We start from the raw sequence: 21,422 nt of genomic DNA, 5'->3' as shown, positions 1-21,422 counted from the left end.
CTCTCTGACTGCAGCCATAATAATAAAACACACACACGCAAACACACACACACACACACAAACCATCCAAACCCGAACCGTTGCAGATTATACATGTGTGTTGGTATAAGAAATAAAATCCCTGATCTCTTCAATATGAGAATAGATAGTTGGTCCGGATTAATTTCATATTTAGGGATTAGAACTCAAACATGATCAGCCACGACAAACACAGAAGAGCGAGACAAACACAATGCTCGAGGGAGGGAGGGCGACAGGGAAAGCAGAGAGAAAATGAGACAGAAAGAGAGAGAGAGAGAGACAGAAGGGATGGAGAGAGAGGCAGAAGAGAGAGGGAGAGATAAAGAGATAGCCCCTTCTCTTCTAGCAGGCCGTAATGCTTTCAAGACGAGACATTACCCCCATTCCACTGCCATGAGCACCTTTTAATTCCTGAAAAAGCCACGGCTGAAAATCTTAATTAATTGTTCCATACTGCTTCAGGGTCATTATGCATGGCAATAAAGGACGTGTAATTATGACATTTTACAGCCATTACCGAGGCTGAGAGATCGTATGTCATCATCAAGCCTCGCCAATGGCTTGGTGAACTCACACACTGGGCTTGATGGAGCACATACACAGGAGTACACACACGACATAAAGGAACACGCACACGCGCACACGCGCACACGCACACGCACACACACACACACACACACACACACACACACACACACACACACACACACACACACACACACACACACACACACACACACACACACACACACACACACACACACACACACCCTTGATGGAGTACTCAGACAAGGATCTGTCAAGCCCAAACAATAACCCAGCCTGCCAGCCATCCAGCCAGCTGCAATCCAGCTAGCTGCCCACAGATGAAACAGATCAAGATTAACTAGAAAACCTGGACATAAACGCTACTCTGCAATGGCTAGCGTGGGCTGGCTGTGTGTGTGTGTGTGTGTGTGTGTGTGTGTGTGTGTGTGTGTGTGTGTGTGTGTGTGTGTGTGTGTGTGTGTGTGTGTGTGTGTGTGTGTGTGTGTGTGTGTGTGTGTGTGTGTGTGTGTGTGTGTGTGTGTGTGTGTGTGTGTGTGTGTGTGTGTGTGTGTGTGTGTGTGTGTGTGTGTGTGTGTGTGTGTGCGGTGTGAATCTGAAGCTCAATAATTGAGAACGATAGATGTGTCTCTCTTCTGTGTGTGTGTGTGTCTCTGCCCAGTGAAGCATCTCTAGATGGATGCAGATCACAGGGTAACCGAAACAAGCAGTAATTGAGGCAGGTGGAAGCTGGCTTTCCTATACAATGACACACGGCCACCTTACAGCTGCCTCAATTTCTCACACACACACGCACATGCACAATATACATCAAACCAGCATCGGGAACAGAAATGGGATGGCTGTTTGTATATAGGGAGTGTGTGTGTGTGTGTGTCTTTGAGTGTGTGTAGCCCTACATCGTGATCAAACCAGAAGCATCCGTAGAGAGCTGTCCGTTTGTTCTTGTGCAACCAGGGAGAGTTCTGGGCTCTGCCTTACAGAGCTACAGAAGCCCACTGTCTGAACGAGACCATCCTATCCTCCTCTACACAGGGAGAGGGGGATGAAGGGAACGAGAAAGGAGTATGAAAGGAGTATGCTGATGTGGGGGAAGAGGAGGGAAACGACCTGCTAGGGAAAGGCAGTGGCAATATCCCGCACTGGAGAAGCTCAAAGGAGCCATGCCGCTGTAGGACCACACAAAAGGAGAGAGGGAGCGGGAGAGGAGAGAGGGGGTTTCAGATGAATGGATGAAGGGAGGAGAAAGGATATTTTGGATGGACACACTGTAGGTGGATTAGAATTTGAGTCTGGATTTAAATTTGAAAGAAGGAGTAAGAAAGCAAGGGACAGTGTGTCTGACCATTGAGGGGTGGAGGTAGAGGCATGGGATGGAGTGTGTGTGTGTGTGTTACAAGACATCTTCTGTAATTACAGGCAGATTAACTACACTGAGTTCTAAAACCTCTCTGTCGAAACCACTGGAGAGAGATGAGCTGCACACAGAGAGAGAGAGAGAGAGAGAGAGAGAGAGAGAGAGAGAGAGAGAGAGAGAGAGAGAGAGAGAGAGAGAGAGAGAGAGAGAGAGAGAGAGAGAGAGAGAGAGAGAGAGAGAGAGAGAGAGAGAGAGATAGAGAGAGAGAGAGAGAGAGAGAGAGAGAAAGAGAGAGAGAGAGAGAGAGAGAGAGAGAGAGAGAGAGAGAGAGACATAGTGCTGTAGGATAACAATGGACAGCTGTCATTATTACCATAAGAATAGAAACAGACCTGATAGCTTCAACCCCTATTCACACACACACATTGTCCTGTACATGTCACTAATATCAAACACAGAGGGTCTCTTCTCATGGTTCTGTGCTGGGGCAAGTGGGACCTGTACACTATCGAGGTTTGACAGTGGCACACACAAGCTCACACGCACGCATACCAATACAAAATGCTAATTATTGATAAGAAATGTCTGTTCAAACAATCAAACCATAAAATCAGTCAAGAAATTTTTGCCATAATAGGGACATCGTATAATTAAGAAATAAGGCCAGACAGGGGGTGGTATATGGCCAATATACCACTGTTAAAGCCTGTTCTTATCCACGACGCAATGCGGAGTGCCTGGATACAGCCCTTAGCCGTGGTATATTGGCCATATACTACAAACCCCTGAGGTGCCTTATTGCTATTATAAACTGGTTACCAACGTAATTAGAGCAGTACAAATACACGTTTTGTCATACCCGTGGTATATGGTCTGATATACCACGGCTGTCAGCCAATCAGCATTCAGGGCTCGAACCACCCAGTTTATAATTAGCTACAACACATTAACTTCAGTATATAAACAGAACACCCTGATGTCTGTTGTCCCTAACAAGAGTTAAATCGTGCTAGGTGGCTAGTCACCTGAGTGTATGAGGGCCGAAGAGCAAGCTGGGCTGGAGCTAAAATATGTCCAATCATTTTATTCATAAGCAACACACTGAGGTTCACCAGACGCCTCTCTCTGTCCCCGACCGCATCCATAATCATTTACATCATTATTAACTAGGACAGGACAGGACAGGACACACACATGCACACACACGCACACACACACAACCAGGAGATCCCTTGTTAGGCTGTTTCGAGTGTGAGGGCTATAACTCGTCCCAGCCAGCCGACAGCTTCGCTCCAATCCCATTTCCCTGCCTGCTTGTTCCCTGATGGAAAGGATGCCCCCCTCTGAACTATTATTTTGGAGTGAGGGAGGAGGGAAGGGAGGGTGGATGGAGGGGGAAGAGAGACGATGGCCATTTCATGCTTGTCTGTGAACTTTGCATGAACTGGCAGAAATAATGTGATGCGATGACAAGCCTGTTCCACCTCACAGTACATCTAATGTGTGCGTATGTGTGTGTGTGTGTCTCGGGGCGGGTGTGTGAGGGGGAGATGAGTTAAAATGAAGTTTGGTTTGTGTGTAATTACAACCATCTATCTTTATGCTCCAGCAGCATATCAGCAAATTGAAAATAGTCAAAATGGACGGTTCATTCTGATATTTAATGATTGGCGCAGGCATGCCACTGATTTATTGGTTACTTACTGATGTGAGACATTTGCATATTATTAGATGGAGATTACTAGGCGCCGTCAGACTGCATTGATGCGGCCCTGCGCTGTCTGATGGATTGATTTGATTTGCAAATGTAATCAAACTCATAAGAGAGAAGAAATGAGCGATAATGCCTTGTTTTTTTTTTTTAAACGGGCACTAACACAGGGCAGCCCTCTCTCTATTTCTCTCAGCTGGGTCCTCGCTGTTGTAGGCTGATGCAGACGCACACAGACAGGTAACAGGTGTTGTTTGAGTGTGTGTGAAGGGGGACAGGTTGCACACATCTACAGGAGAAAGGTGTGTGTGTGTCAGGTGTCAGGTCATTCTAATCTAAAGGCATAGTGTGTGTGTTGGCTCTGAGGTGTGACCTGATGAGGTAGATAAACAAAGTGTGTGTGTGTGTGTGTGTGTGTGTGTGTGTGTGTGTGTGTGTGTGTGTGTGTGTGTGTGTGTGTGTGTGTGTGTGTGTGTGTGTGTGTGTGTGTGTGTGTGTGTGTGTGTGTGTGTCTCTCGACTTTACTAAACACATGTGTCGTTTATAGAGCGAGACAACATGGACGTGTGTCGTCACAAAGACATCGTCTTGGAGACGCCAGCGGCGTTGGAATGGCAAAATAAACACAGGTGGCGGACAGAGAGAGAGTCAACACGCCAAACGTGTCTTCATATTGTGTGTGTGTGTGTGTGTGTGTGTGTGTGTGTGTGTGAGTACATAGTCAAAACGTGCCTTCCCTGTGTGGGTTTATGTGTGTGTGTGTGTTCGTAAGGAGTGGACAATGTGGATGCTCTATACAGAAGGGAAATGGATGAGGAGCATGACCAGACAAACACAGCTCTATTGGAACAAGATGGCTCCTCTCTCTGGTGCCTACCACAAACCACCACCATACAGTACAATCCCAGTGTCTGATATTCGTATCTGTATCATATCAGGTTAAAAGAAAACAGCATGAATTCAAAGTCAACTGTTATATTTGTCGCTGTCGGGAGAACGCAACATGTAACGTTTTGGTCCCGGGATTGTGTGTATGTGTGTGTTGTTGATGTCAACGTTGTGCCCCATGGTGGAGGTGGGGTTATGGTATGTGCAGGCATGAGCTATGGACAATGAAACAATTGCATTTTATCGTTGGCAATTTGAATGCGCAGAGATACCGTGACGAGATCCTGAGGCCCATTGTCGTGCCATTCATCCGCCGTATCACCTCATGGTTCAGCATAATAATGCACGGCCCCATGTCCCAAAGTAAACACTTCCTGGAAGCTATTAATGTGCCAGTTCTTCCATGGCCTGTATACTCACCAGATATGTCACCCATTGAGCATGTTTGGAATGCTCTGGATCGACTTGTACGACAGCGTGTTCCAGTTCCCGCCAATATCCAGCAACTTCGCTCAGCCATTGAAGAGGAGTGGGACAACATTCCACAGGTCACAATCAACAGCCTGATCAACTGTATGCGAAGGAGATGTGTCACACTGCATGAGGCAAATGGTGGTCACACCAGATACTGACTGGATTCTGATCCATGCCCCTACCTTTTTTTATAAGGTATGTGTGACCATTTCTGCATTCCCAGTCATGTGAAATCCGAAGATTGGGGCCTAATGAATTTATTTAAATTGACTGATTTCCTTATATGAACTGTAACTCAGTAAAATCTTTGAAATGTTACAGTACCAGTCAAAAATACAGTACTAGTCAAATGTTTGGACGCACCTACTCAATGAAGGGTTTTTCTTTATTTCTACTATTTTCTACGTTGTAGAATAGTAGTGAAGACATCAAATCTATGAAATAACACATGGAATCATGTAGTAACCAAAACTTGTTTTATATTTGAGAATATTAAAAGTAGCCACCCTTTGCCTTGATGACAGCTTTGCACACTCTTGGCATTCTCTCAACCAGCTTCACCTAGAATGCTTTTCCAACAGTCTTGAAGGAGTTCCCACATATGCTGAGCATTTGTTGGCTGCTTTTCCTTCATTCTGCGGTCCAACTCATCCCAAACCATCTCAGGTTGAGGTCGGGTGATTGTGGAGGCCAGGTCATCTGATGCAGCACTCCATCACTCTCCTTCTTGGTCAAAAAACTGTTTTTGCTTTGTCATTATGGGTATTGTGTGTAGATTGCTGAGGAACCTTTTTTTTTTTTAAATTAATTTTAGAATAAGGCTGAAACTTAACAAAATATGGAAAAAGTCAAGGGCTCTGAATACTTTCCGAAGGCACTGTATGTACCAGTTTATTAGGTTCACCCATCTAGTACCGGGTCGGACCCCCCTTTGCCTCCAGAACAGTCTGAATTCTTCGGGGGAAACAGTTGCTCATTTTGTATCAAAGGACCTAACATTTCCCTCACATTACACCACCACCTCCAGCCTGTACCGTTGACAACAGCCTGTACCTTTGAGACCTGGCACTGCCATCAGCATGATGCAGCAGAAACCGGGAGTTGTCAGACCAGGCAATGTTTTTCCACTCCTCAATTGTCCAGTGTTGTTGATTGCGTGCCCACTGGAGATACTTCTTCTTGTTTTTAGCTGATAGGAGTGGAACCCGGTGTGGTTGTCTGCTGCAATAGCCCATCCGTGACAAGGACCGACGAGTTGTGAGTTCCAAGATGCCGTTCTGCACACCACTGTTGTAATGTATTGTTATTTGTGGCCCTCCTGTTAGCTTGCACGATTCTTGCCATTGTCCTGTCTGCCTGCTTGCTTTATATAGCAAGCCACGGCCACGTGACTCACTGTCTGTAGGAGCGAAACATTTTCGTGAACGGGGTAGTGTACCTAATAAACTAGCCACATTGATGTGTATTAGAATACTTGACCTTTATTCAACTAGGCAAGTCAGTTAAGAACAAATTCCTATTTACAATGACGGCCTAGGAACAGTGGGTTAACTGCCTTGTTCAGGGGCAGAGCGACAGATGTTTACCTTGTCAGCTCAGGGATTCGATATGGGAACCTTTCAATGACTGGTCCAACACTCTAACCACTAGGCTACCTGCCGCCCCTAATGCAAGTTATTTTGGTAGTTCTTCATCAGTGGGGAACCTGCTCTCCTCCAGTAGTTGGTATGAAGCTGATATGAAGCTGATATGAAGCTGGTATGAAGCTGATATGAAGCTAATATGAAGCTGGTATGAAGCTGATATGAAGCTGAAGTTATTATTAGTGGACGTTAACAGAAGTAGGACCAGAGACCTATTGTGCAGAGACACACCGTCTGATACTGTTTGGTGCGATATGGGACGTCAAAAGAGAGACATAACACAAGCAGTAACATCCTGAGAGGAGAGGTGAGGAAGAGACAAGATAAAGAAAAAGAGGACAGACATGGCAGGAGAGAGCAAGAGAGAGAGAAGGAGAGACATTGACCAACAACGCCCGAGGCTTCATCTAATAAGAATGCTGAACTTAATCCACATTCCGGGGCCTGATATCAAATATTATTTTGATAATTTGATTTCATCAATATTTGTATTTATCTGCAAACACTCTCTGTTTGTTTGTCTGGCGAGGTGACCGGGGCACACTTGAAAACCACACGTCCTTCTCAAAATGTGTTATCTTCCACTGTGCCCAGATTAAAGTGGTCACAGATACGCAGCGCACAGCTGAAAGGAATGCATTGGGAATCAGATAGCTCAAGAAGCTAACGGATAAACACTCATCAGTGCTATGACACACACACACATACACACACACACACACACACACACACACACACACACACACACACACACACACACACACACACACACACACACACACACACACACACACACACACACACACACACACACACACACACACACACACACACACAATGTAACCACGAGCAAACACGCGCACACACACACACACACACACACACGCACACACATGCCTTCATGTACACATGCCTTACAGTATCTACCTGAAATACTTTGTACCTCTGCACATTGATCTGGTACTGGTACTTCCTGGATATAACTACATCATTGATCTGGTACTGATACTTCCTGGATATAACTACATCATTGATCTGGTACTGGTACTTCCTGGATATAGTTCCATCATTGATCTGGTACTGGTACTTCCTGGATATAACTACATCATTGATCTGGTACTGGTACTTCCTGGATATAGTTCCATCATTGATCTGGTACTGGTACTTCCTGGATATAGTTCCATCATTGATCTGGTACTGGTACTTCCTGGATATAGTTCCATCATTGATCTGGTACTGGTACTTCCTGTATATAGCTCCATCATTGATCTGGTACTGGTACTTCCTGTATATATCTCCATCATTGATCTGGTACTGGTACTTCCTGGATATAGTTCCATCATTGATCTGGTACTGGTACTTCCTGGATATAGTTCCATCATTGATCTGGTACTGGTACTTCCTGTATATAGCTCCATCATTGATCTGGTACTGGTACTTCCTGGATATAACTACATCATTGATCTGGTACTGGTACTTCCTGGATATAACTACATAATTGATCTGGTACTGGTACTTCCTGGATATAGTTCCATCATTGATCTGGTACAGATACTTCCTGTATATAGCTACATCATTGATCTGGTACGGGTACTTCCTGGATATAGCTACATCATTGATCTGGTACTGGTACTTCCTGGATATAGTTCCATCATTGATCTGGTACTGATACTTCCTGTATATAGCTACATCATTGATCTGGTACGGGTACTTCCTGGATATAGCTACATCATTGATCTGGCACTGATACTTCCTGTATATAGCTACATCATTGATCTGGTACTGGTACTTCCTGGATATAACTCCATCATTGATCTGGTACGGGTACTTCCTGTATATAGCTACATCATTGATCTGGTACTGGTACTTCCTGGATATAACTACATCATTGATCTGGTACTGGTACTTCCTGGATATAACTACATCATTGATCTGGTACTGGTACTTCCTGTATATAGCTACATCATTGATCTGGTACGGGTACTTCCTGGATATAACTACATCATTGATCTGGTACTGGTACTTCCTGGATATACCTACATCATTGATTTGGTACGGGTACTTCCTGGATATAACTACATCATTGATCTGGTACTGGTACTTACATTTACATTTAAGTCATTTAGCAGACGCTTTTATCCAGAGCGACTTACAAATTGGTGCATTCACCTTATGATATCCAGTGGAACAACCACTTGACAATAGTGCATCTAACTCTTTTAAGGGGGTTAGAAGGATTACTTTATCCTATCCTAGGTATTCCTTAAAGAGGTGGGGTTTCAGGTGTCTCCGGAAGGTGGTGATTGACTCCGCTGACCTGGCGTCGTGAGGGAGTTTGTTCCACCATTGGGGTGCCAGAGCAGCGAACGGTTTTGACTGGGCTGAGCGGGAATACTTCCTATATATAGCTACATCATTGATCTGGTACTGATACTTCCTGGATATAACTACATCATTGATCTCGTACTGGTACTTCCTGGATATAACTACATTCATACTTGATTTTATTCTTCATGTTACTATTATTATTATTATTTTTGAACTCTGCATCGTTGGGAAGGGCTCGTAACTAAGCATTTCACGGTAAAATCTACACCAGCATGTGAAAAATAACATTTGATTTGATTTGATGCACACACGGTTCACACGCACGCATACATTCACACTCAAGCACGCACACACACAAACACACACACACACATACACACACACACACACACACACACACACACACACACACACACACACACACACACACACACACACACACACACACACACACACACACACACACACACACACACACACTGAATTAACACAAACACTGGCCATGTCTCCATCAAATATCACACAATATGTAACTCAATAATATACAAAGGCTAAATCTACCAACCAAAATATAGAAGTAAGTCAATCACTGTGCACACATTATGTGCCTTCATATGTGGGTGTTTGTGAGAAGTCACCTTGTCTCTGTGTCACGCTTGCTGCAGTGCATCTCTGGTACTGTTGCCATGAAGAAAAGAAACAGGGAACTCTGGGAGTATGTCCCCTTATTCCTCCCTCTCCACTCTGATCTTTCTCTCTCTCTCTCTCTCTCTCTCTCTCTCTCTCTCTCTCTCTCTCTCTCTCTCTCTCTCTCTCTCTCTCTCTCTCTCTCTCTCTCGGTTAGGACACCTATTAATGTGTTGTAGTCAAACCAGCCTAGCCTACATGACCATGTTATTCATTTAGATGTGTGTGTGTGTGTGTGTGTGTGTGTGTGTGTGTGTGTGTGTGTGTGTGTGTGTGTGTGTGTGTGTGTGTGTGTGTGTGTGTGTGTGTGTGTGTGTGTGTGTGTGTGTGTGTGTGTGTGTGTGTGTGTGGTAAGGAGGAGGTGGGGAACATGTGGTGGTTGTCACACTGAACAACCATGCCCAAGGTATCTTAGCCCTGACTTGTTCTAGCCTTAGCATGCTATTCCGACTGGCATTGACTGTACAATAACAACCATGGTACCGTTAGCATGCTAATCTGACTAGCGTAGACTGTACCATAACAACCATGGTACCGTTAGCATGCTAATCTGACTAGCGTTGACTGTACCATAACAACCATGGTACCATTAGCATGCTAATCTGACTAGTGCCTTTGTGAGTACCATGCATGACAACTTCAATCATAATTGCTTCTTTTCACAGTGTTATTATAGATTGAGAGAGAGAGAGAGAGAGAGAGAGAGAGAGAGAGAGAGAGAGAGAGAGAGAGAGAGAGAGAGAGAGAGAGAGAGAGAGAGAGAGAGAGAGAGAGAGAGGAAGGTAATATAATGGAATGGGACAGAAAGATGAAGTCAATTTAAAATAGTATTTAACTTCTAGGAGCAGCATGAACATGAACAAGAAATTAAGAGAAAGAGGAAAAGGGGAAAAGGAGCAAAGAATGAGGAAGAGAGACAGGGAAAGGGGGCAAAAGAGAAAATATGAAGAGAATATGAGAGAAAATATGAATGAAAAGATGAGTTTAAAAAATGAAAATATGTTGAAATGTTGACTGTCTTTGACTGCCACTATTTGAAACAGAGCGATACAATTCTGAGACTGGCAGAAAGAGTGAGGAAGAGAAAGAAAGAGAGAGAGAGAGAGAGAGAGAGAGAGAGAGAGAGAAGGGGGGAAGGGGACTGGTAGACAGGGGAGGCCATTTAGGGAGGGATGGCACAGTTTGCTGCCAGCCTCACGTGCAGCCCTACAACAAATGTACATATTGAAGACATCACCAGACATTATTGAGCAGCCACGGGTGGAGACACTGAACTGACATCATCACTACCTTACTCACACATCTGTCTGCATGTCTCTCTCACACACACACACACACACACACACACACACACACACACACACACACACACACACACACACACACACGCACACACACACGCACACACACACGCACACGCACACGCACACACACACGCACACACACATGTACACACACACACACACACACACACACACACACACACACACACACACACACACACACACACACACACACACACACACACACACACACACACACACACACACACACACACACACACACACCTCTGTTTGTGGGTGTCAGGGTTAATTTAGTGGTGCTATCCTGTGGGATAAAGAGGAGAGGAACCCTGCTGAAAGAGAACATTTGATTTGCTAAAAGGAGCTGAGGCCTTCTATTAATCAATATTTACCCTGTGGCAGGACACAGGCTCTGACTGACTAGCTGACTGACTGACTGGCTGGCTGACTGGCTGGCTGACTGGCTGGCTAACTGGCTGGCTGGCTGACTGGCTGGCTGGCTGACTGGCTGACTGACTGACTGACTGGCTGGCTGACTGGCTGACTGGCTGACTGACTCATTTACAGATTGGTTGGAGAGGGGAAAGGAGAGAGGGAATGCGGGGGTTAGAGGGGGGGCTAAGGGAAGAGGTTAAGGGAGGCAGACTGGGGGGAGGGAATAGGCTTAAAGCCTACACAAGGGCTTAGAAGTGGGATGTGAGCGGGCAAAGGGTTAGGGAGAGGGGGTTATGGAGGGGTCGTGGGAGGGTTAGGGGGGAGTTTGGACAGGGGTACAGATAGAAAAGTTTAGGGTATGTAGAGCCCTGTCAGCACAATGCACACTCAAGGGAGAGGTTAGAACAGGGTCAGGAGGGCTTCTTGAGGGAAGGACAACATCCTCAGATAAACCAAGCACCTCTATCTCCCAACTGTCTCCCCCTGTCTCACCCGTTCCTCTGCCTTCTCTCATCTCCTGCTGTTCTCTCCCCCCGTTTCCCTCTTACCTCCCCCAATGACCTGATTAACACATGTCGTCAACCCAGCAACTTGCAGAAACACCCGAACAGATTTACAAAAAGGAAATGAACGTGTGTGTGAGTAGCCTGGAGGTAGCTTCGTGAGCTCGTTCCTGGCTATTTTCTCTAATGCATATTGTCTCTAATGCATATTGAGCGGGGGTGGGTTAAGCCGTAGACACGGGCAGCCAATCAGAGTAACAATTCAGTCACACACGCACGTGCACACTAGAATAGGCACCTGCAGCTCTTTACTTAACGAGGTTTCACAGCCATGTTCTAATCCCTCACAACAATACCACCAACCACCCACATGATACTCACCTTAACATACAGATACACACACACACGGACGCACACCACCACCGCTCTGACACCAGGCCAGGGATTCCCCCTCTCTCTTACCCCCCTCACACATTCTGTCACCCCTCTCACCTCTTTCTTCCACCTTATCCCTCTCTCACTCCCTCTCACCCCCCCCCCTCACCTCCCCTCACTGCTCTTTCATTGGCTTTACAGAGACCATTGGGGACTGACGATACAGAGTGGGAGAGAGAGCGAGGCAGGCAGGCAGAAGGATAGACAGAAAGAGAGCAGAGGCAGAGAGAGCCGGGGAAGGAGGGGGGGGGGGTGCAGAAATGAAGTGGACTGTGTCAGAGCCTCCGAGAAAGCCTCAGTATCTACATAAAAGAGATTAAAGCAGACAGGCCTCCATTCTACAGCTCAATCATATTGTGTTAGCACGCGCTTATCCTCCGCCCGGCCAAATTGAAAGGGAAAGAAAGAAAGAAAGAGTCGCCAAGATAGGGACACAGAATGGGAGAAGCCGGAGCAATTTGGCCGTCCATAAAGGCTTGGTAATGGTGGTATGGTCTGTCGTGGTGAAAAGGCCGTGTTGGGCCCGGCGTCCATTCATGTCCAGAACACGTCAAGTCAAGTACCACTGCCTGCCTTTGTCTAGCAGATAAGACATGTCGCTCTGGCACGACAGCTCCCTTTCTTTTATTTTGTATTTCACCTCATACAGAGAGAGACGGAGAGGGTGTGAAAGGGAGAGGAAGAAGACTAATTCTATTGACAGGTAAAAGTCATTTAGAATGCTCTTTCTTATTTTTACTTCTTCAGTCCTTCTTAAATATTCGCTCTCCTCCTGCCTCCCTATTCAAGTGTGAGACAGGCCCAGCCCCCTACACAGTGACGTGACATACAGCCTAATATAGCAGTAAAGCGAGTGTGTGAATGAGGTAAGCCCCTAAATGAGATTCCTCAGTCTAATCATTATAGAGAGTGAAGGCAATTCGCATCTTTAACTCCACACATTGACTTTATATCATTCTCTAAAAGCCTGCATTTGGTGGAATGCTAGAGTCCCAGATATTCACTGGTGTGTGTGCGTTGTGTGTCATTTTGCACTCCTAATAGCATATCAAATGTTTGCATCAGTATGTAAACGAGACAAAAACAAAACACACACTCACACACTCTCATAAAGAAACCCAGCCTGATCCAATTAGAACAGACACCAGTGGTTAGAGGGTGTGTGTAGCGGCATGGCGCGGTGGGTTGGCGAGATGAGAAGCGGAGTGTCTTTAAGTGTGTCGAGCGACACTCACACACACGGCCTCCTCGTTATCCGTCTCTCCCTCGCTCGGCGGCAGCCTCCGTAATACTGAGTGATGTTTACATTAGTTTACAATTTGCCTTCTCCGCGCCTCCGCCTGCTCTTAAGCGTCTGGAGCTCGGAGGTGTCAGCGCGCCTCCTAACCAGCGTAACAAATTGTTGCCTGTACGGCAGACACCTAATGACTCGAAATTAGCTGTGGCTCTAGCCTGACAGTTTGTTACGACTGTTAGCGACAGCGCGGCCGGATCATGAGCCACGAATTGGTTTCAGCTCTCTCCCTCTCTTTTCTCTGTTTTTTTTCTTTCTCTCTCTCTCTCTCTCTACGGGAGAGGAGGCAATTTGATTTGATTAAAACCATCACTGTAGCATAGAAAGGCCAGACACAAAAGCGTGCAAGTTAGTCAACTCTAGACACGAGGAAGGGAGGGGGTTAAGAATGGGAAAGGTGGGGGGTAGGGCTCTGTGTGTGTGTGTGTGTGTGTGTGTGTGTGTGTGTGTGTGTGTGTGTGTGTGTGTGTGTGTGTGTGTGTGTGTGTGTGTGTGTGTGTGTGTGTATATACCGGGGGTCAGGAGACCAGTTTGTAAGTGGCTGATAGAGAATGTGGAGGAGGTATATTTCACTCTGAGAGAAACGACAATCCTATCCTCTGTGTGTGAACGCTAGATCACCTCCACAGGGTGGTTTGAGTGTGTGTGTGTGTGTGTGTGTGTGTGTGTGTGTGTGTGTGTGTGTGTGTGTGTGTGTGTGTGTGTGTGTGTGTGTGTGTGTGTGTGTGTGTGTGTGTGCGTGTGTGCGTGCGTGCGTGTGTGTGTGTGTGTGTGTGTGTGTGTGTGTGTGTGTGTGTGTGTGTGTGTGTGTGTGTGTGTGTGTGTGTGTGTGTGTGTGTGTGTGTGTGTGTGTGTGTGTGTGTGTGTGTGTGAGATAGCATTAGATCACTTCTCCATGGATGCAGTGAGGTTTTCATCATGATGTGGTGGCAACCCCCTGCCTCCACACACACACACACACACACACACACAAATGAGCTCCATCCTCCTCCATCGAGGCAGGATTGCCTTCCTCCGTCTAATCACGCCATCATCTATCCTCCACCGAGCGATCGCTCCGCACCCAGCACACACGGAGGAGAGGTGAGCTATCTCCACTCGCTCAGACACACACACACACACACACACACACACACACACACACACACACACACACACACACACACACACACACACACACACACACACACACACACACACACACACACACACACACACACACACACACACACACACACACACACACACACACAATCGTCACAGCTCCCCATCCTCTGTGTATTCTCTGAATAGAGTACTGACAGAGGTACTAGTGTATAAACACACACTCATAATGTTTGTGTGTGTGTGTGTGTGTGTGTTTGTGTGTGTGTGTGTGCATATGACTGTGACTGTGCATATCAATCCCTCCAGGATTTCACATGGGTTTGTTGTGATATTTGCAGGGTAAAATGCTTGATTTTACGCCAGCAATTCTGACATTATGCACGGCAATATGCAATGATTTTGTCCAGCGCGAAAATGTGCTGACGAGGGAAATATTTTTTTTTGGGGGGGGGGGGGGGGGCGTGGGGCTTGATTGAGCCATACTGTGCAGTAAATGTGCGGTGATTGGTCGAAATTGCGAACCCTCATTTTTTGTACTGCGGTGACGGGTCAGTTCTATGCGATGACACTGCGACGACTTGACTGTTTTGTGTAGAAATAGTGATAGATGATCGGTCAAATTTGCTCACATGATATAGAATCCTGGAGGGAGGGAGGGAGGGAGGGAGGGAGGGAGGGAGGGAGGGAGGGAGGGACACCACAAAATATAACTCAAAATGAATCCCTCAAATGACAGTCTGGCTGAATCCATGTCGTGTTTCCTTGTGTTTGCTGTATTTGAATGTAAATGGATGTGTCTCAACATGTCGTGGTTCCTTGTGTTTGCTGTATTTGAATGTAAATGGATGTGTCTCAACATGTCGTGTTTCCTTGTGTTTGCTGTATTTGAATGTAAATGGATGTGTCTCAACATGTCGTGTTTCCTTGTGTTTGCTGTATTTGAATGTAAATGGATGTGTCTCAACATGTCGTGTTTCCTTGTGTTTGCTGTATTTGAATGTAAATGGATGTGTCTCAACATGTCGTGGTTCCTTGTGTTTGCTGTATTTGAATGTAAATGGATGTGTCTCAACATGTCGTGGTTCCTTGTGTTTGCTATATTTGAATGTAAATGGATGTGTCTCAACATGTCGTGGTTCCTTGTGTTTGCTGTATTTGAATGTAAATGGATGTGTCTCAACATGTCGTGTATCAGTTTAGGGGTAAGGGATTCAGGTGAGGTTGTGTCACAAGTGGTCAGACGGGGCGAGGAGTTCAGGACGTCTGGGTTCAGTGGTCATGCGAGGCGTTGTGATAGGATTTGAGGTAAGGTCAGGGTCTTACCTGGGATGAGCTTCGACAGAACAGACGATGTTGACTGTGTTTGTGTTCGTGTTCTGGTCATTTTGTGTACCAGGGGAACATTTAGCTAAGCGTCTGCGTCAGTGAGGTTTTACATGGGCGTCAGTGTGTAGGCCCACCTGGGATGTTCTCAGCCCTGTTGAGGTTGAATCTGCGTAGATACGTGTGTGTGTGTGTGTGTGTGTGTGTGTGTGTGTGTGTGTGTGTGTGTGTGTGTGTGTGTGTGTGTGTGTGTGTGTGTGTGTGTGTGTGTGTGTGTGTGTGTGTGTGTGTGTGTGTGTGTGTGTGTGTAAACCCGTACCTGGGATGTGTTTGGCCCAGCCGATGTTGACCACCAGCTCGCGGTCAGCTAGGTCACACAGCGTGGTCAGGGCCTTGATGTCACTGTCGGGGACGGTAGGGTCAGGCATGGCGTAGATCTTCTCAGGCTCGGCCACCAGCAGGTGGGACACGATCTTGTTATCTGCAAGGCAGCCAAAGGGAACTGGGTGACCACCGAGAGAGAACAGAGAGACAGGGTCAAATCAACACACGCTCAAACATGGAGAAAACTCTGATCATTATCACGCTGTTGTGCCCTACGCAATGGACGCGTGTGTGAGTTGATGTTACAATCACAATCATTGTCGTTACACATGTACAATAGTCTACAATAGTTCTTCAACTGGTATTTTTGGCTCCAACATGATTCTATAAGGATTCTAAATGGTTCTATAACTGGCCCAGTGGTGGTTCTATAACTGTCCCAGGTTCTACAGCTGGCCCAGGTTCTATTACTGGCGCAGGTTCTATAACTGGCCCAGTGCTGGTTCAGTAACTGGCCCAGGTTCTATAACTGGCCCAGGTTCTATAACTGGCCCAGGTTTTATTACTGGCCCAGGTTCTATAACTGGCCCAGGTTCTATAGCTGGCCCAGGTTCTATAACTGGCCCAGGTTCTATTACTGGCCCAGTGCTGGTTCTATAACTGGCCCAGGTTCTATAACTGGCCCAGGTTCTATAGCTGGCCCAGATTCTATAACTGGCCCAGTGCTGGTTCTATAACTGGCCCAGTGCTGGTTCTATAACTGTCCCAGGTTCTATAACTGGCCCAGGTTCTATAACTGACCCAGTGCTGGTTCTAAAACTGGCCCAGGTTCTATAACTGGCCCAGTGGTGGTTCTATAACTGTCCCAGGTTCTATAACTGTCCCAGGTTCTATAACTGTCCCAGGTTCTATAACTGACCCAGTGCTGGTTCTAAAACTGGCCCAGGTTCTATAACTGGCCCAGTGGTGGTTCTATAACTGTCCCAGGTTCTATAACTGTCCCAGGTTCTATAACTGGCCCAGTGGTGGTTCTATAACTGTCCCAGGTTCTATAACTGTCCCAGGTTCTATAACTGACCCAGTGCTGGTTCTAAAACTGGCAGAGGTTCTATAACTGGCCCAGTGGTGGTTCTATAACTGTCCCAGGTTCTATAACTGTCCCAGGTTCTATAACTGGCCCAGGTTCTATAACTGACCCAGTGCTGGTTCTAAAACTGGCCCAGGTTCTATAACTGGCCCAGTGGTGGTTCTATAACTGTCCCAGGTTCTATAACTGTCCCAGGTTCTATAACTGTCCCAGGTTCTATAACTGTCCCAGGTTCTATAACTGGCCCAGTGTCATCTAAAGCAAAATACAAAGCTCAGAAAATTCTAGTACATACGGGGGAGAGTGGGAATTGGAAAGAAGTGAGCCTAGTTGGTGGATAGACAAGATGCATTGTTTCACACAAAGAAGAAAAGGCATTGGGAGTGTGCGGGGGAAAGTTAAATACAACCAAAACAATTCCAATGGAATCAAATCTGCAGATGAGCTCGCTACGGACAATTAGTGTCAGTCTCACTCCTGTATTCAAATGAATCTGCTGCTTAATCATGCAGCCAGATGATAGATGACCATGATGAGCTAGTGAACCCAAATACCACCGAGAGAGGAGAGGGGGGAGGGCTGGGAGACAGACAGGGGAAGAGAGGAGGGGGGGGGGGGGGGGCTGGGAGACAGACAGGGGAAGAGAGGAGGGGGGGCTGGGAGACAGACAGGGGAAGAGAGGAGGGGGGGGCTGGGAGACAGACAGGGGAAGAGAGGAGGGAGAGAGAGGGGTGAGAGAGAGAGACAGGGAAGAGGGAGACGGAGGCACAAACGAGAGAGCTACTGTAGACACATACAGTAGAGAGAGAGAGAGCATGAGATAGAGATGGGCGGAGAGATAGAGATGGGCGGAGAGAGAGAGGTGGGCGGAGAGAGAGAGATGGGCGGAGAGAGAGAGATGGGCGGAGAGAGAGATAGAAAGAGAGAGAGGGGGGGTTGTATATCGACCAGAGACGCCCCTCACTCCAGGGAAAGAGAGAGAGAGGGCTAGACTAGAGCTCTATCAGTCTGTGGCTAAATCTTATTTAATGTTTCCTTAATTACAATCAATGGCCCCCCATTTCAATCCCCCCAGCCTTTGTTATGTGTGGATAATCAATGTGGACGGCTGGGCTAGGCTGGGCTCTGTTAGGGCTAAGGGCTGTGTGTGAGTCTACAACTGTATCAGCTCAATAAGTGTTAACTCAGCTAAAATTATGGAGAGACAGCTTTGAATGTTCCTTTACTCGGAATATACTCTAACTACAGTTATATTTATTGTTGGGGCGCTATCAATAGTGTAGCCAGACTGTGAACATTGATACTGTCTCGCTTTTTATGTTTTACTCTGGCAATATTGTACTCAAGAGACAGACAGACATAGGTAATGTGCGAGACAGAAAGAGATGGAGAGAGAGTTGGTCAAAAAAAACGTAAAAAGCAGAAACTGAGGAAACGGGCTGTGTGCAGGGCAGAGAGAGAGAGAGTTGGCGATGAAGACGGGATAAAGAGGATCGAGGAATGAAGGGATGGATAGAGGTGGTGTAAAGCCTATGCGCTGGCTGACAGTAGGATCAGGATCAGGGGGGTAAAGCCTGGGTGTTACTCCAGCAGCCAAATTCCTAATGTGATTTTCCCTCCAATAATTATTCTGATTATTTCTGCAGCTATCATGCAGCACAGCATATTGTGTTCCATGAGAATATTCTAGCATTAACTAAAAGGGCTTAGGGGACAGAGCTGGTAAGCACCATGTGGGGAGAGGAGAGGAGATGAGACCACCGGAGAGGAGCGTCTATCTGTTTGCCCAACGAGTGGCCGACGGCTGACGAGAGAGAGAGAGAGAGAGAGAGATGGGGGGGGGGTAACACTGGTTTGATGTCTTTGCCAGATTGAATTTAATCCGGATTAGGCCTCTTTCTTTCTCTCTCTCTCTCTCTCTCTCTCTCTCTCTCTCTCTCTCTCTCTCTCTCTCTCTCTCTCTCTCTCTCTCTCTCTCTCTCTCTCTCTCTCTCTCTCTCTCTCTCTCTCTCTCTCTCTCTTCTCTCTCTCTCTCTCTCTCTCTTTCTCTTTCTCTCTCTCTCTCTCTCTCTCTCTCTCTCTCTCTCTCTCTCTCTCTCTCTCTCTCTCTCTCTCTCTCTCTCTCTCTCTCTCTCTCTCTCTCTCTCTCTCTCTCTCTCTCTCTCTCTCTCTCTCTCTCTCTCTCTCTCTCTCTCTCTCTCTCTCTCTCTCTCTCTCTCTCTCTCTCTCATAAACTCATTTTGTCTCTCTCTCTTTCGTTCTCTCCATCTCTCCTTCAGAAACCCCTCCAAGGTGTGAACTTGTGTATAACTAGCAGGGAGCAACATCTTCTGCAATATCTGTGTATGTGTGTGTGTGTGTCTGTCTGTGTATGTGTGTGTGTGTGTGTGTGTGTATGTGTGTGTGTGTGTGTGTCTGTCTGTCTGTGTATGTGTGTGTGTGTGTGTGTGTGTGTGTGTGTGTGTGTGTGTGTGTGTGTGTGTGTGTGTGTGTGTGTGTGTGTGTGTGTGTGTGTGTGTGTGTGTGTGTGTGTGTGTGTGTGTGTGTGTTCTTACATGGCTTTTTGGCAGGCAGGGCCAGTTGAGGGTTGAGGTAAGGGCTGTTCTCAGCATCTATCCGGCGCTTGTACTTCTGTCTGCCTCCACGCACCCTGTCCAGACGCACACCTAGAGACACAGACAGACAGACGGACACAGGTCAGAGGTTATAAAGGTTACATATATACGTAGTTACACACACATATCTGAGAGACACAAAGGGTTACAGCTCATAACCAGGGAGAGAGAGAGGAAATGGATGTGTGTGTGTGTGTGTGTGTGTGTGTGTGTGTGTGTGTGTGTGTGTGTGTGTGTGTGTGTGTGTGTGTGTGTGTGTGTGTGTGTGTGTGTGTGTGTATCTAAATAATATAAAGGTTATTTTGGATATTTACAATATAAAAATAAAAATGAGAAAACGGGACAACAGTAACAACAATAACCAAGGGTCAAAATAACCATACATTCAACAATAACAATAAGCATACAGTAGAGTACATGTGCAGGTTGATTGGTCTGTCAGACACTGTCCCTCAACTTATGGCAGGCAGCAATGTAGTTCGCTGCCAACCTACAGCTCTCTGCGTCCTCCCCCAACAGGACGGGTAGCCTACTCTCATCAGAGAGGTCTTCGAAACCTTGAATAAGGGTTTCAAATTTTGGGAAATGACACTCTCTAATTGTTTTATAAATTTGACATTTTGTCAGGAAATGCAGCTCCGTCTCAGGTTCTGCTGTTGTGCAGTGGTTGCACAGCCTTTCCTCTACAGGGAGCCAGGTATCTCTCTGTATCTCTCTGTATCTCTCTCTCTGTATCTCTCTCTCTGTAGCTCTCCCTCTCCCTCTCTCTCCCTCCCTCCCTCCCTCTCCCTCTCCCTCCCTCTCTCTGTATCTCTCTGTATCTCTCTGTATCTCTCTCTCTCTCTCTCTCTCTCTCTCTCTCTCTCTCTCTCTCTCTCTCTCTCTCTCTCTCTCTCTCTCTCTCTCTCTCTCTCTCTCTCTCTCTCTCTCTCTCTCTCTCTCTCTCTCTCTCTCTCTCTCTCCCTCTCTCCCTCCATTCCATTCCATTCAAATGGCTTTGTTGGCATGGGAAACATATGTTTACATTGCCAAAGCCAAGTGAAATAGATAATAAACAAAAGTGAAATAAAATTAACAGTACGCTCACAAAAGTTTTAAATAAATAGAGAAATTTCATATTATGTCAACGTAAAGTGTTATAAAATAAACATAAATATGGTTTGTATTTACAATGGTATTTACAATTCTTTACTAGTTGCCCTTTTCTTGTGGCAATAGGTCACAAGTATTGCTGCTGTGATGGCACACTGTGGTATTTCACCCAATAGAAAAGGGAATTTATCAAAATTGGATTTGTTTTGAAATTCATTGTGGGTCTGTGTAATCTCAGGGAAAAATGT

At 46.3% G+C, this 21,422-nt stretch overlaps 1 protein-coding gene across 3 annotated transcripts in view; it reads right to left on the bottom strand.

Moving 5' to 3' along the window:
- esrrga (estrogen-related receptor gamma a) overlaps positions 1 to 21,422 on the bottom strand; it is a 105,272-nt gene that overhangs the window by 24,483 nt on the left and 59,367 nt on the right. For 2 of the 3 annotated variants that reach the window (XM_071327221.1, XM_071327219.1), the window contains exons 5-6: positions 20,023 to 20,133; positions 16,376 to 16,558 (exon numbers count right to left, since the gene is read on the bottom strand). In XM_071327221.1, the coding sequence (XP_071183322.1) occupies positions 16,376 to 16,558; positions 20,023 to 20,133 (294 nt within the window). The remainder of the gene's footprint in view (positions 1 to 16,375; positions 16,559 to 20,022; positions 20,134 to 21,422) is intronic. The other variant, XM_071327220.1, reaches the window with a different exon arrangement.

The sequence above is a fragment of the Salvelinus alpinus genome, chromosome 9 (genome assembly GCF_045679555.1).
Source record: "Salvelinus alpinus chromosome 9, SLU_Salpinus.1, whole genome shotgun sequence".
Lineage (NCBI taxonomy): Eukaryota > Metazoa > Chordata > Actinopteri > Salmoniformes > Salmonidae > Salvelinus > Salvelinus alpinus.
This window is presented reverse-complemented; position numbering and strand designations above follow the sequence as displayed.